Genomic DNA, 16,283 nt, shown 5'->3' on the forward strand with positions numbered 1-16,283 from the left:
GATTAAAAATAAATGGAATAGATCTAAGCACAGGCAATATCCTAGAGGAAAACTTGTTTCAGTCTGCTTTCCAACGGACACTGGGAAATTAATTCACATTTCAGCAGAACAAATAACCTTAAACACAAGACCAAATCTACACTGGAGTTGCTTACCAAGCAGATTGGAATGTTCCTGAGTGGTCAATTTATGGTTTTGACTTAACTCTACTTGAAAATCTATGGTAAGACCGGAAAATGGTTGTCTATGATCAACAACCAATTTGACAGAGCTTGAAGAATTATTGCACAATCCAGGTCTGGAAAGCTCTTAGAGACTTACCCAGAAAGACTCACAGCTGTAATCACTGCCGAAGTTGCTTCTACAAAGAATTAACTCAGGGGTGTGAATACTTGTGTAAATGGTTATTTCTGTATTTTATTTTCAATACATGTAAAAACATGTTTTCACTTTGTCATTATGGGGTATTATGTGTAGATGGGTGAACGTTTGTTATAATTTAATACATTTAGAATTGAGGCTGTAACACAACAAAATGTGGAATAAGTCAAGGGGTGTGAATACTTTCTGAAGGCACTGTATATATAGTCCATTTCATTATCAAAACATTTAATTCCATAATAGTCATAACACAGTCTCTGGGAATGGGGCTCTTCAGTCTTTCAGACTAAAAGGAAGGCATAGTTTTAGTCAGGTGGTAATATTATGTGGAGTGGATTCTCTATCCCGTGTGATCTCACACCCCCTCTGGATCGGAAAAAAATCCTTCTTCGATAGGAGTACTTTTAAGTATGTGTGTGATATGGATCCATTGGTAATGTCATAATAGTTGGTTGCCCTTAGTGACAGGGGTCGAAGGGGTACTTGGTGACCCCTCCGTGGAGCTCCACCACGTTCTCGGACCAGGTGATGACGTCCCCGCTGAGGTGGCTGTTGCAGGAGGCCAGGCTGTAGATGTCATGGGCCGTGAGTACATTAGCCCACATCTGGAGGTCAGAGATGTCCCCCATAAACGCCTGCGTGGCGTCGAAACGACCTCCCAGAGTGTCCTGGAGGAGAGAGACAAGGTAATGTTAGGATTTGGACTTAAGAAAGGAGCCATAAATGCATTTAAACTAAATAATGGGGTTTGTTTGTGGCTAGCTTTGGATCACAGGATGCTGCTGAAGGAAGAACGTCTCACAATAATGTCCGGAACGGAGCTAATGGAATGGCATGTGTTTGATGTACTTGATACCATTCCACCTATTCCGCTCCAGCCATTACCACGAGCCTGTCCTCCCCAACCTGTGCCTTGTATGTATGGTGTGCAGTAGTAGGTGGTAGTCTGCCTTCATTATATGACAAAACCTATCTGCTGCTCTAAACGAGACAAGGTCAGGGTTCAAAGGTCAGAGGCCAGGATTACACAGTAATGACTCTGACCTTAACCCCAACCACAATCACTGTTTCTGAGAGAAAGCCCATGCTAGCAAAGTGACTGCTTTTGTGGTTGGTTAAGGGAGAGTGCACAACAGTCACTCTGCTTTGGCTTTGTTTACACTGGTGGCCCAATTCTGATATATTGCCCAATTATTGTAAATAGCTGAAAAGACCAATTAGTGGTAAAAAAAAAAAGATCAGAATTGGTGTGCCTGTGTAAACATAGCCTTAGAGTTCTAGACAGTCGTGGCGTGATACATAAAGGGAAGCTATACTAGGATAAGGGACTCAGTCTATAATAGGTGAAATTATGGGCTGAGAAGGGAAGGAAGGAAGGGAAAGGGGATACCTAGTCAGTTGCACAACTGAATGCATTCAACTGAAATGTGGCTTCCGCATTTAACCCAACCCCTATGAATCAGAGAAGCGCGATGGGCTGCCTGGGAGCAGTTTGTTGTTGTTAACTGCCTTGCTCAAGGGGTTAATGAGTTAGGTCGCAGGGAAAATGGCTTAGTGTGCACTTTTCTTGTCTTGTGTAATGCAGAAGCTTTTTGTAGACACTCAATAACCAACTGAAAGAATTTGAAGATTACCTGTTCCTGTCCGAGGATGAAGACCCCTCCAGGTTTGATGGGATGCCATGCGGACAGGTTCTCCCCAGAGCCCCTCTTCACCCCGTCCTGGTACGCCTCCCACTCACCGTCCCTAGTCGACCACGTCACACACACATGGTGCCACTTTCCATCGCTGATAGAAAGGGGCAGAGTCACTGCCTGGGGGGAAGGGAGGAGAGTAGGGATTGAGTACCACCAGGTTGACAGCACAAGGAGATAACTTGTGTGTTTACAGTAGTAAACAGGTAAAGATTTGTACTACTTGATGACTTGATGTTGGTAGTAAATAAGTAGTTAAAACACTACAGCTATACTACACAGGCTTGTCAATAGTAGTCAAGTAGACTTTTTACTACTTGATGTTGGTAGTAAATAAGTGGTCACACTACAGGAAGACAACACCGGCTTTTCGTGACCACCAAAGACAAGACAGGAAGTAGTTGGCTGTTGTTAGCTAGCCAATCCTGAATGTAATCCTCTCCCATCCTTCGTCGTCCTGTCTTTCATCGTTAGCCCTCATGCTGACACGAGTTCCTTTAAGTTTTAGAGAATACTTTCATGTCGTTGTTTAGCCGTTTATATAACTTATTAGGAAATGAAAAAGGATCAGGAGAAATTCAGTAGTGGTGACACTACACGCACAAATGGCAGTAGAAATTCAATAGGGATTGAGTAGGCATACAGCAGTAGGCTTTGTGTAGTAATTCAATAGTGAACATGTAGGAATTGTGTAGGTATGTGTAGGTTTTAAGTAGTAAATACCCAAAAGTTCAGAAGTTACACAGAAGTGATTTAAATAGGAAATATGCATTGTTCACCAGTGATGAAAGGTCCCAATTTGTCACTCATTTACTATTTAAATGACTACATTAATCACTACTGGTTTACTACACATCTCAACAGCAATCAAACAGTAAAACCAGTAGGGTTGTGTAGATCTTGTGTAGTATTGCTGAGTAGTAACTCTGTAGTATTTCTTCATGAGGGCTGAGACCAAGGTTGTGAATTACTGGGGAAGTCTCTAAATTATGCTAATGAACTACTCTCCTGTTTGTTTAAAATGTAGTGGTAAATATGTTTTATATGGGGGAAATATGTAAATAAATGTTTCCAAATGAAACAAATACCCCCACCTCTCTGTCATGGTTTAAACCATTTATTTATATGTGGCAGCACTGTCCACTCTGTAGTGCTGAATTTCGGACTAAGTTCCTTTACACATAGATTTTCAATGTTTGTCAATGTTTCTAATTTCAATAGCTCCTTGGTCATGTGACCTACAACCCTTAAACTACTTTCAGAACATCCAGTCACTAGCCTTATATATTGCACACACATTAGTTCGTCCATTTTCATCTCAGGTGATTTTAAATGAATTGTTCTGTTTTTCATTGTTTCGAATTTCAATAGCTCTCTGGTCATGTGACCTACAACCCTCAAACTGGTGTCAGAATATCCAGCCGAAGCCAGCGTTCGATTCAAACCGTTGCGGTTTACAGTTAGCTAAGTATACGGGGGACGTGTGTTTAAATGTTTCACCATAGCCGCTCTGTGATCAGACTGACGCGAGTGGTACACTTTCATCAGCCTTCTCCCAGGACATAACTCCCCCCTCCCAGCCAAAGCCAGGGATGCGTTCGAGCCGTCATTCTCCAATTGGCTTCCTGTCAAGGTCAGAATTTGTTTACAAGAGCCCCGCAGAAAATCATTGAGTTTGGTGGAACCGCCCTCACATTTTCATGCTTGACCGAAAGCCCCATATTCCAGGACCGTCTGCCGCCTTCCGTTAACGATCAACAGCCGTCACCATCTGCAAGACTCTCTTTGTGTACGGACTAGTACCGAGGTAACTCCCGTTTGGTTTGCATCGTTAGCGACACCTGAAAACAGGTGACATACAGGGAGGGATTGGAAAAGTCCTGCTAGAAGGCATCCTCGTTATCTCCCTTACTAAGGCTAAGGACTCTTTAAGAGAGTCATTGTTACTCCCGCCGTTTACTCGTGCTTCATTGAATTTCTTCACTTTGACATTCTGAGCACTGGGCAGAAATCACATAACGTCAACACGGGCCTTCGCAATGCTTTGTTTTAATTAAACAGTCGGATTCTCCTGGTCCGCACCAGTTCTAAGTCAGCTGCTAGGCGCCGGCTGATGCGACCCGCCGGAGACCCAGCGTGAACAGGGCCGGCGAGCGCTGTAGCTGGGGAGATCCGCGAGAAGGGCCCAGGACGCGTCCAGAGTTGTCGCCACCAACTGCCGGACCCAATCCCCCACAGGTCCGCCTTTGGCCTGCCGACAGACACCACCCAATGAAGCCCCTCACGCAGCCCCTTGCGAGACCACGCACAAGAGACTGCGAGATGGGCCGCATAACGAACTTCCAACGGTGGCGAGAGGAGGGCGACGGCTTGAGCCCCACTTCGCACCCCAGCCCGACCGACACAGCCCTTAGAGCCAATCCTTATCCTGAAGTTACGGATCTGACTTGCCGACTTCCCTTACCTACAGTGTTTTAACATGCCAGAGGCTGTCCACCTTGGAGACCTGCTACTGATATGGGTACGGCCCAGCACGAGATTTACCCTCTCCCCCGGATTTTCAAGGGCCAGCGAGAGCTCACTGGACGCCACCGGAACCGCAACGCTTTCCAGGGCCCATCTCTTGGGTCGATCCCATTCCAGGGCGTCTTGCCCTTCACAAAGAAAATAAAACTCTCCCCGGGGTTCCCGCCAGCTTCTCCGGGATTGGTTGCGTTACCGCACTGGACGCCTCGCGGCGCCCATCTCCGCCAGTCCGTGGACATTCTGAAAGTAGTTTGAGGTCAGTAGGTAACAAATTAGAAAGTTTGAAAAATGTATGCAAAATCTTGTGAGATGAAAATGACAAACTAAAGGGTGTGCAATGTGTAGGTCCACTGAGTGGACATTCTGAACCTTGTTTGAGGTCAGTAGGTCACATGACCAAGGAGCTATTGAAATTAAAAAGTTTACTAAATTAATGTAAAAACGTGTGAGATGAAAACAGACAAACCAAAGTGTGTGCAAAATAGAAGGGTAGTCAGTGGACATTCTGAACCTTGTTTGAGGTCAGTAGGTCACATGACCAAGGAGCTATTGAAATTAAAAAGTTTACTAAATTAATGTAAAAACGTGTGAGATGAAAACAGACAAACCAAAGTGTGTGCAAAATAGAAGGGTAGTCAGTGGACATTCTGAACCTTGTTTGAGGTCAGTAGGTCACATGACCAAGGAGCTATTGAAATTAAAAAGTTTACTAAATTAATGTAAAAACGTGTGAGATGAAAACAGACAAACCAAAGTGTGTGCAAAATAGAAGGGTAGTCAGTGGACATTCTGAACCTTGTTTGAGTCCAGTAGGTCACATGACCAAGGAGCTATTGAAATTAAAAAGTTTACTAAATTAATGTAAAAACGTGTGAGATGAAAACAGACAAACCAAAGTGTGTGCAAAATAGAAGGGTAGTCAGTGGACATTCTGAACCTTGTTTGAGTCCAGTAGGTCACATGACCAAGGAGCTATTGAAATGAGAAAGTTTGAGACATTTATGTAAAATCGAGCAAGGAAAATGGATAAACTAAAGGGTGTGCAATGTGTAGGGCCACTGAATTCTGAAAAAAGTTTGTACTTTGTTTATGCTCCCTAACTAATTCAACTAGGAATACAAAATGCTGTTCACATCTCCACGTTTATGAGCTTTGGAAAGCGAATTAATATCCAAATCGTGAAAATAAGACATGCGCAATGTTGTGCGCAATTTTTCCAACATCATGATACTTATTTGGAGTCTGTGGCTCAAGTGGTTTGAAAGCTATTGAGGTTTGGAAGCGCAAATATCCCTTAAATATTCAACTTGAAACTGTCTTGACCTCGGTTTCTCTGTGCCATCCGTGGCCAAATATAGTAGACCATTTATTTCGCTTTATTATTTCTATCAATATTTGTTTTCTTTCCTGGATCAACTGATGATGGTAGACAATATCACAAGACAACTAGTCTCCAGCCCGACACCAATGTGCATCCAATCCATCCAACAAGTAGGCTATACGTTAATGACAGTAGGCCTGCAAGGTGACTCTTTAGTTAGAAGAGGATAAATGATTAACGTTCAATGTTCTAATTCAATTGTTAAATGCTTAATAATGATAAATAACACTGTCATCAATTTCATCAATGTAAGGACAGAAAGGAAGTGTTTTATGTCACACGATCTGTGAAGACTCCAAGCATTAACTCATTAACTATGGACTAACTCATGAACAAGGGAGTAAAACATGTTTTGATTAATTTAACTCATGTATTATATTGGATGTAGGCTACCTGTTCTGTGTGTGTTCATGTGTGTAAAATTGCCTCTGCTGAGAGGGTAGGCTAACAGAAGTGATGAAAGCCTACTGGAAGGTAAAAGGTAGGCTAACAGAAGTGATGTAAGCCTACTGGAAGGTAAAAGGTAGGCTAACAGAAGTGATGTAAGCCTACCGGAAGGTAAAAGGTAGGCTAACAGAAGTGATGTAAGCCTACCGGAAGGTAAAAGGTAGGCTAACAGAAGTGATGTAAGCCTACCGGAAGGTAAAAGGTAGGCTAACAGAAGTGATGTAAGCCTACTGGAAGGTAAAAGGTAGGCTAACAGAAGTGATGTAAGCCTACCGGAAGGTAAAAGGTAGGCTAACAGAAGTGATGTAAGCCTACCGGAAGGTAAAAGGTAGGCTAACAGAAGTGATGTAAGCCTACCGGAAGGTAAAAGGTAGGCTAACAGAAGTGATGTAAGCCTACCGGAAGGTAAAAGGTAGGCTAACAGAAGTGACGTAAGCCTACTGGAAGGTAAAAGGTAGGCTAACAGAAGTGATGTAAGCCTACTGGAAGGTAAAAGGTAGGCTAACAGAAGTGATGTAAGCCTACTGGAAGGTAAAAGGTAGGCTAACAGAAGTGATGTAAGCCTACTGGAAGGTAAAAGGTAGGCTAACAGAAGTAATGTAAGCCTACCGGAAGGTAAAAGGTAGGCTAACAGAAGTGATGTAAGCCTACTGGAAGGTAAAAGGTAGGCTAACAGAAGTAATGTAAGCCTACCGGAAGGTAAAAGGTAGGCTAACAGAAGTGATGTAAGCCTAATGGAAGGTAAAAGGTAGGCTAACAGAAGTGATGTAAGCCTACCGGAAGGTAAAAGGTAGGCTAACAGAAGTGATGTAAGCCTACTGGAAGGTAAAAGGTAGGCTAACAGAAGTGATGTAAGCCTACCGGAAGGTAAAAGGTAGGCTAACAGAAGTGATGTAAGCCTACCGGAAGGTAAAAGGTAGGCTAACAGAAGTGATGTAAGCCTACCGGAAGGTAAAAGGTAGGCTAACAGAAGTGATGTAAGCCTACTGTAAGGTAAAAACAACTGAATGTATAGGGAGCCTTACTTTTTTTTTTTTTGTGACCGGCAATAAAGATAAAACACACTACATAACTGTCTACCGGTAGATCTATTTGAAGTTCATGGTAATAGGCTTACACGTTGTAGCCTAGTCTGGTAAGTTCACTGTGTGTTAGGATGACCAGACCATCCTGTTTATCAGGTGTCCAGACTTTTCAGGCTACAAAAAAGGTCAATTTGTCAGCAAGAAGCATCAATTAATGTAGGCCTAATCAATGGCAATGGCTGAATTTCAATAGGCACACTTCTTGGTGTTTTGTAACACATGTCTATTTCCATTCATCAAGTGGCGCGAGTATACAGTTGAAGTCGGAAGTTTACATACATTGGCAAGTCGGTTAGGACATCTACTTCTTGCACAGATATTTTTTCTAACAATTGTTTACAGACAGATTATTTCACTTTCACATAATTCACTGTATCACAATTCCAGTGGATCAGAAGTTTACATACACTAAGTTGACTGTGCCTTTAAACAGCTTGGAAAATTCCAGAAAATGATGTCATGGCTTTAGAAGCTTCTGATAGGCTAATTGACATCATTTGAGTCAATTGGAGGTGTACCTGTGGATGTATTTCAAGGCCTACCTTCAAACTCAGTGCCTCTTTGCTTGACATCATGGGAAAATCAAAAGAAATCAGCCACGACCTCAGAAAGAAAATTGCAGACCTCCACAAGTCTGGTTCATCCTTGGAAGCAATTTCCAAACGCCTGAAGGTACCATGTTCATCTGTACAAACAATAGTACACAAGTATAAACACAATGGGACCTCGCAGCCGTCATACCGCTGAGGAAGGAGACGCGTTCTGTCTCCTGGAGATGAACGTACTTTGGTGCGAAAAGTGCAAATCAATCCCAGAACAACAGCAAAGGACCGTGTGAAGATGCTGTAGGAAACAGGTACAAAAGTATCTACATCAACTGTAAAAGTCCTATATCGACATAACCTGAAATGCCGCTCAGCAAGTAAGAAGCCACTGCTCCAAAACCACAATAAAAAAGCCAGACTACGGTTTGCCACTGCACATGGGGACAAAGATTGTAATTTTTGGAGAAATGTCCTCTGGTCTGATGAAACAAAAATAGAACTGTTTGGCCATGATGACCATCATTATGTTTGGAGGAAAAAGAGGGAGGCTTGCAAGACAAAGAACACCATCCCAACTGTGAAACACAGGGGTGGCAGCATCATGTTGTGGGGGTGCTTTGCTGCAGGTGGGACTGGTGCACTTCACAAAATAGATGGCATCATGAGGAGGAAAATTATGTGGATATATTATTGAAGCAACATCTTAAGACATCAGTCAGGAAGTTAAAGCTTGATCGCAAATGGGTCTTCCAAATGGACGATGACCCCAAGCATACTTCCAAAGTTGTGGCAAAATGGCTTAAGGACAACAAAGTCAAGGTATTGGAGTGGCCATCACAAAGCCCTGACCTCAATCCTATAGAAAATTTGTGGGCAGAACTGAAAAAGCGTGTGTGAGCAAGGAGGCCTACAAACCTGACTCAGTTACACCAGCTCTGTCAGGAGGAATGGGCCAAAATTCACCCAAGTTATTGTGGGAAGCTTGTGGAAGGCTACCCGAAACGTTTAACCCAAGTTAAACAATTTAAAGGCAATGCTACCAAATACTAATTGAGTGTATGTACATTTCTGACTCACTGGGAATGTGATGAAAGAATTAAAAGCTGAAATAAATCATTCTCTACTATTATTCTGACATTTCACATTCTTCAAATAAAGTGGTGATCCTAACTGACCTAAAACAGGGAATTTTTACTAGGATTAAATGTCAGGAATTGTGAAAAACTTAGTTTAAGTGCATTTGTCTAAGGTGTATGGAAACTTCTGACTTCAACTGTACATGCAGTTTGGATGCAGGAATTATTTTGGAGTGGATGAACACGCATAGGTACCCTACTTTTTGAAGTGATTTGTTTGACAATCAGATGAAAATATCATGACTGGTTGTGTTAATGCCACATTAAAAGGTAATACATTTTTTACAGTTTAAATGATGTCTTTAATATTAGTCACATACATTTTTTTTTAAATTGATAGAGACCCACGAAAACCATGGTGTAATTCACACTCTGGTTAAGACTCTCTCCACCTGCTGTCTAAGTAAGCTGCTCTCTGACGTCATTGTCACGCCATTAAGACGGATCACTGGTGTCAGAAAGTCCATTCGGTTAACCTTCGGAGTTACAATGCTCTTCAGTGTAGCCTAGTTATTATATACTGAGCTTCTGAGCTACTGAGTCCAACAGGCCTTCTGGGCTAAACCTTTGGCTACAGAGACGTGGCTTACGTGGCTTTTATCCTCACAGCTGAAGTGTTAAAGCCAAGAGAGTTATATAGCATCCACTCTGCCCATGTCCAAATACCCGTTCTAGCATACTATACTGAACAAAAATATAAACACAACATGCAACAATTTTAATTATTTTACTGATTTACACTTCATGTACGGAAATCAGTCAATTGAAATGAATTCATTAGGCCCTAATCTATGGATTTCACAACTGGGAATACAGATATGCATCTGTTGGTCACAGATACCTTTAAAAAAGGTAGGGGTGTGGATTAGAAAACCAGTCAGTATCTGGTGTGACCACCATTTGCCTCATCCAGTGCGACATCTCCTTCGCATAGAGTTGATCAGACAGTTGATTGTGGCCTTGTGGAATGTTGTCCCTCTCCTCTTCAATGGCTGTGCGAAGTTGCTGAATATTGGCAGGAACTGGAACCCACTGTCGTAAACGTCGATCCAGAGCATCCCAAACATGCTCAATGGGTGACATGTCTGAGTATGCAGGCCATGGAAGAACTGGAACATTTTCAGCTACCAGGAATTGTGTACAGATCCTTGGCTGCGGATGAATGGCACGACAATGGGCCTCAGGATCTCATCACGGTATCTCTGTGCATTCAAATTGCCATTAATAAAATGCAATTGTGTTTGTCTGTAGCTTCTGCCTGCCCATACCATGACCCCACCACCACCATGGGGCACTCTGTTCACAACGTTGACATCAGAAAACTGCTCGCCCACACGATGCCATACATGTGGTCTGTGGTTGTGAGGCCGGTTGGAGGTACTGCCAAATTCTTTCAAACAATGTTGGAGGCGGCTTATGGTAGAGAAATTAACATTCAATTATCCGGCAACAGCTCAGGTGGACTATCCTGCAGTCAGCATGCCAATTGCATGCTCCCTCTAAACTTGAGACATCTGTGGCATTGTGTTGTGTGACAAAACTGCACATTTTAGAGTGGCCTTTTATTGTCCCTAGCACAAGGTGCACCTGTGTAATGATCATGCTGTTTAATCAGCTTCTTGTTAAGCTACACCTGTCAGGTGGATCAATGATCTTTGCAAAGGAAAGATTCTCACTAACAGGGATGTAAACAAATTTCTGCACAAAAGTTGAGAGAAATAAGCTTTTTGTGAGTGGAAAATGTATGGGTCTCTTTTATTTCAGCTCATGAAACATGGGACCAACACTTTACACGTTGTGTTTATATTTTTGTTCAGTGTAAATAGTATGCAGAAAAATATATTGTTTTATAAATAGACTGACATTTCCAAAATAGACTCCCACAATTCGTTAATTTTGGTACAGCACGTCAATTTCTCTGATTATCAGCTGTTGTCAAACATGTTGGAAAAGATGAAAAGACGAGTGAATTCCACTAGACCAAACACCAAAATGAGTATGCAGTTTAGGTATGTAATACACTAGGATGGGTATTCAGACATGGCCAATCTCTACTCAACGCTCTCTCTCCCCATCTCACCTTGTCATCCACCAACAGCTCCATGGGGTTGTTGCCCCACTCAATCAGCACCAGTTCGTTGGCCTGTCCTGGAACAGAGTAGGAGAAGGGGGTCCCCAGCCCGGGGCCTGCGCCCCCCTTTATCCACAGACACAGGGTGAGGGCAAAGATCTCGTGGAGGAGGGTCATCTTCACCTTCCCGTACATGTAGTTGGTTCTCATGGGGAAGCCGATCTGGAAGGCATCAGGGGTCTTGGTCTTCTTCCTGCTGTTGGTACCTGTGTGGTGCAGGTTATTCAGTAGAGAGTCCAATTTGTTGTTGGAGTGCAGGCCTGCCCTGGGCCCTGGTATGCGATAACCCGTTCTCTGCAGGTAACCATGGCTATCTGCCTCGTTGTCGTGTTGCCCATCGTCATGGTGATCATCGGGGTGGTCGTCATGATGACTGTCGTCGTGATGCCCGTCATCGTCGTGGTCTTCATGGTGCCCGTCATCGTGGTGATCGCTGTCGTCATGGTGATTGGGGCTGCTGCTGAGGGCAGCAGCGGTGTGGTGCATCTGCTGTTCCAGAGCACTGATCTTCCTCTGGAGGAGCTCCTTCAGAGAGCTGGAGTAGGTGGTGGAGGTGTTCCTTGACTGCTGGGGAGGGAGACACAAACACTACCCTTATTTACTGTTGACTACAGTACGTACATTATTTTTTTTATTATGGTTGTGATTGAGAAACAGATTGAGAGATAAGTATTGCTATTTGACCGTTTTTACGTCGTTGACTTGTGGTCTCTCTGTGGGACCGTGACGATAGACAGATGGCACGGGCAGCAGAGGGTACAGATCTGAGATCAGTGTCAATTATCATGATCTCCACTTACAGCCTAATAATCAGGCCACAAACCCGGACGATAAAGCCTGAATTACGAGAGAAAGCAAGAGAGAGAGAACAGGTAGGAATGATCTGCCCTGCCCAGCTCCATCCAGCTACACTAATTTTACCCATCTACCAAGCTAACCTAACTCTCTCTACCAATCTTAAACTCACCCAGCTAGCTCTGCCCTGCTCATCTCAAAGCCACCCAATCATACCAAACCCTACCAAGCGTACTCAAGCAGAATCCATTTAAACCGTCAGTGCTCAATAACCTTGTCTAGTGTGCCCATTTTGACTTAGACAGGGTGATCATCCAACCCCACTGTTCTGCTCCAGACAGTCAGACAGGGCTGGCAGTGTAGCAGAGGAAAGGGACAATGGTGTTCCTGGGTTGTTTTTACAAATAAAGGATTTTGATGCCAGAAAACAGGATGTAGAATTCTGTCTCGCATGGCAGCGTGGTACTTTCATGTGATTAACTGATTAACAGATGTAAATATCCCGAGCTCTTATTCAGCTTGATTTGTTTATTTGACCAAACAATCCAATGGCATGTGCATCACCTGACCTGAGACAAGACAAGGAAGTGACACGTGGAAACACATTACACCCCACTTCTTCTCTCGCTCTCTCTCTTTCTCTCTCTCGCATTATAATATAGTAATCTGCTATTTAGCAGACGCTTTTGTCCAAAACAATTTAAAGTAATCCCTTAATCCTGATTTTAGTATCTGTCTCTCATCCCTCTGTCATTCTTTTATCTCTTTCCTCATGACCCCATCCTATCTCTATTATCTCTTTTCTGTACTAAACAGAACTCTCTCTCACCTGCAGGTTATCCATTCTCTCTTTAAGGGCCTGCAGCATCCTGCCCAGTTCCTCCGGCGATTTTGATGATATCATATCCTCTGGTGTTGCGTGTTTATCCTGCCCCCTGTTGTTATGCCCACTGTCCGACCGGTGCTCCCCATTCCCAGGGTAGTGTCCGGCTGCATCCAAGGCATGGTTGTTGTTTCCATGGTGACCCTGCTGGTTGCCATGGTGACCGTTGTCAGCGTAAGGCAGTTGGCTGACAGCCCCTCCATGATGAGATGGAGGTCCATGGTGGTCGTTGTGACCCCCGATGCCTGGCCCAGAGCCCTCACACAGGGTGAGCTTGGCGGTTAGCTCCCTGATGGTCTCTCTCATATCCAGGATGGTCTCTTTCTGCTGCACCAGGCTCTCTCTCAGGTGTAAAATACTGGTTTTAGCCTCCTCTGTCATTCCCCACCAGCCATTATTGTTCGGGGGCCCTACAGGAGGCCCGTGGTGCCCTGCCCCGCTAGGCCCCATGACTGGCCCCCCAGAGGGGAAGCAGGCAGGGTCGGTATCAGCAGGGACGGGAATGCAGATGAATCGCGGGTGGCCTCCATAGTCAGGCCCTGGCATGGCAGAGGTAGGGGAGATGAAGAGGAGGATGGTGGAGAGGATGAGTGTTTGTAACGGCGAGGGTTTAGAGGTGCACTTGTGTCCCATTTTCAGCACTCTTTGAGTATGGTTTGAGGTTGAATAAATAGACTTCAACCTGTCTGATGTGAGTAAGTTTAACTCTTTTGAATTAAAAGCAGCATGTCCCAGAAAAGCTATTTTCCAATAGCTCTGTGGTCTGATACCGCTGAAAGTTTCTTATTTTATGGTGTGGGAGAACCAGAGCTGTTGTGGAAAGCACCTGCAAGAAAAGTATGAGGTTTAGAATGCAGCTGAGTAACTTTTGGTCTAGGACAGCACACGAAGTAGCAGGGACCGGTAGTTCCCCTTCTATTGCTGTGGATAACAAACAGTCAAACTGCAGTCGCCCCCTTCCCTGTCCCTTCCCTGTCCCTGTCCCTGTCCCTGTCCCTGTCCCTGTCCCTGTCCCTGACCGTGAGGCAACACGTGCTACTAACCTACTACTGGCGGTACTCATTGTAAACCGATAGGCAATTCGTTGCATTTGAAGTTACAAGAGAGAGAATAGACTAAATGAAATAAAGAGTCATTGTTTGTTTGTTTTTTTACACGCATGTGCCTGACTGTAGTGCAGTATTCCATCTGCAGGGTTGATGCATTCATTGGCTTTTGAGAGATTAATCAAGGGATTGGCCTGGAATAAAACAAAATCACAGAGTACCGATAGCACACACACCAGATCATCATAACAAAAACACAGAGTACTGACAGCACACACACCAGATCATCATAACAAAAACACAGAGTACTGACAGCACACACACCAGATCATCATAACAAAAACACAGAGTACTGATAGCACACACACCAGATCATTATAACAAAAACACAGAGTACTGACAGCACACACACCAGATCATCATAACAAAATCACAGAGTACCGATAGCACACACACCAGATCATTATAACAAAATCACAGAGTACTGATAGCACACACACCAGATCATTATAACAAAAACACAGAGTACTGACAGCACACACACCAGATCATCATAACAAAATCACAGAGTACCGATAGCACACACACCAGATCATTATAACAAAATCACAGAGTACTGATAGCACACACACCAGATCATTATAACAAAATCACAGAGTACCGATAGCACACACACCAGATCATTATAACAAAAACACAGAGTACCGATAGCACACACACCAGATCATTATAACAAAAACACAGAGTACCGATAGCACACACACCAGATCATTATAACAAAAACACAAAAAAATAAGTAAATCAGTAAGAAATAAAGTGAGCATCTAAGCCTTCACATTATTAAGAATAGAGTATGTTCTGAAATTATAATGTTGTTTTTACTGGCTGCTTAAGAAATCTCTTGATGATCACTCACACCTTGTCGTGTAAGTTCAAGCATCTGCTGCTCTTATTTCTATGACCAGCCCGATCTAAGGTTTTCTACGCTACTTCCCTCGCAAGGAGAAAGGTTGGCAATGATCTATTACGGTCTACCATAGCAATCAGACACTCCTAATCACATCTAATCACCATTGGATGTATTTTTACGGTACCGTAAATAAAGATGTGTGGGCACGTGGGGTGACAGCTAAAACCGTGATGGCCACCTGTCGCTCCCAATCCAGACATTGTTCCACCCAGTTCAACTGCAGAGTTCAACTGACAGTCATTCATATGGCCATAAAGAGAGAGAGAGATAATATCTAATATAATATAAGCTTGAAGATGAGTTTGTGACTTGAATCAGCTGTGTAGTGCTAGGGCAAAAACCAAAACATGTACCCAGGGGCGGCCCCAGGACCGAGTTTGGGAAACACTGGCTTAGAGGAGAGCCAGATTGTCGAGCCACACAACCCTGTTTCACCCAATCTCAATTCTTTGGCCTTTTTAGCCCTACCTTTGTTATCTTTCACAGATCTTCCAATTAACCTAATTACAAATACCTACTAGGCTGACAGAGTCGCGAGACAAGAACGTTTTCCTCTGCTGTGTGTGCGTGTGTGTGTGGGGGGGGGGGGGGGCTTTACTTTATAGTAGGCCTACGGGCACCATATGGTTTAAGTGGGCATTGAAGTCAGTGATTACAGATACATTTAAAGCTGACGGGCACATTTAACACTAATTAGAAAAGGGCTGACCAACAAAAACCTAACATCTGCTCATATGGTGGCTACGTTTGCAATTAAGTGGAGTTTACCAAAGCCAGAAGGAGACCACCGAAGCATGACAATATAATTTCCAGGGATGGGTTGTCAATTCCAATCTAATTGAGGATTTTAAAAAATTATCCTAGATTGAAGAACAATTGACCCCAATCCTGGCCTCTACACAGCACAACCAGAGTATATCTGATAAATGGGTAAAATTAATATCAATTGAGTTGAATTTCACTAGACAGGTTTACAAAGTTTGTAGATGACCCCTCGGTCAGTCAGAATGTAATGACAGAGACCCATAGAAACGCTTGTAGTAATGGATAGAAAGCATCACCTTGGAGAGAAATACACCTGTATCTAACATCAAACTGAACTTGAAATAATCTAATTCATCTTGGAATGAAAGTCAATAAATCCAACGTGAATGGTCATAATCTACACATTGTTGAACAGAAAGAAAGTGTCCTTACCTGAGAACCTGTGTGTCCTGCTTCTGTTCTGTTGGTCAGTTAGTAAATCCACCTCACCACATACAC

The 16,283-nt window shown here is 43.5% G+C and overlaps 1 protein-coding gene across 2 annotated transcripts; it reads right to left on the reverse strand.

Moving 5' to 3' along the window:
• Window positions 1-70: 70 nt before the first annotated feature.
• Window positions 71-16,283, reverse strand: LOC110536706 (neuronal pentraxin-2-like). 2 transcript variants are annotated; one of them, XM_036940432.1, is made up of 5 exons: window positions 16,218-16,283; window positions 12,951-13,830; window positions 11,276-11,890; window positions 2,016-2,195; window positions 71-1,049 (listed from the first exon to the last, which is right to left on the reverse strand). In XM_036940432.1, the coding sequence occupies exons 2-5, from the start codon at window positions 13,635-13,637 to the stop codon at window positions 840-842; spliced, it is 1,692 nt and encodes a 563-aa protein (XP_036796327.1). In that variant the 5' UTR covers window positions 13,638-13,830; window positions 16,218-16,283; the 3' UTR covers window positions 71-839. The 2 variants fall into 2 exon arrangements, with proteins under 2 accessions (XP_036796327.1, XP_036796325.1); XM_036940430.1 differs by having other exon boundaries at window positions 11,276-11,893.

Source organism: Oncorhynchus mykiss, chromosome 2 (genome assembly GCF_013265735.2).
Source record: "Oncorhynchus mykiss isolate Arlee chromosome 2, USDA_OmykA_1.1, whole genome shotgun sequence".
NCBI lineage: Eukaryota > Metazoa > Chordata > Actinopteri > Salmoniformes > Salmonidae > Oncorhynchus > Oncorhynchus mykiss.

Excerpts from the sequence above, each read along its gene's own strand:
- LOC110536706 (XM_036940430.1), bottom strand. The coding sequence starts at position 13,637 with ATGGGACACAAGTGCACCTCTAAACCCTCGCCGTTACAAACACTCATC. Across the intron at positions 2,196-11,275 it reads AGCTGTTGGTGGATGACAAG|GCAGTGACTCTGCCCCTTTC; the intron begins GTGAGATGGGGA and ends CCTTCCCCCCAG. Across the intron at positions 1,050-2,015 it reads TCATCCTCGGACAGGAACAG|GACACTCTGGGAGGTCGTTT; the intron begins GTAATCTTCAAA and ends TCTCTCCTCCAG.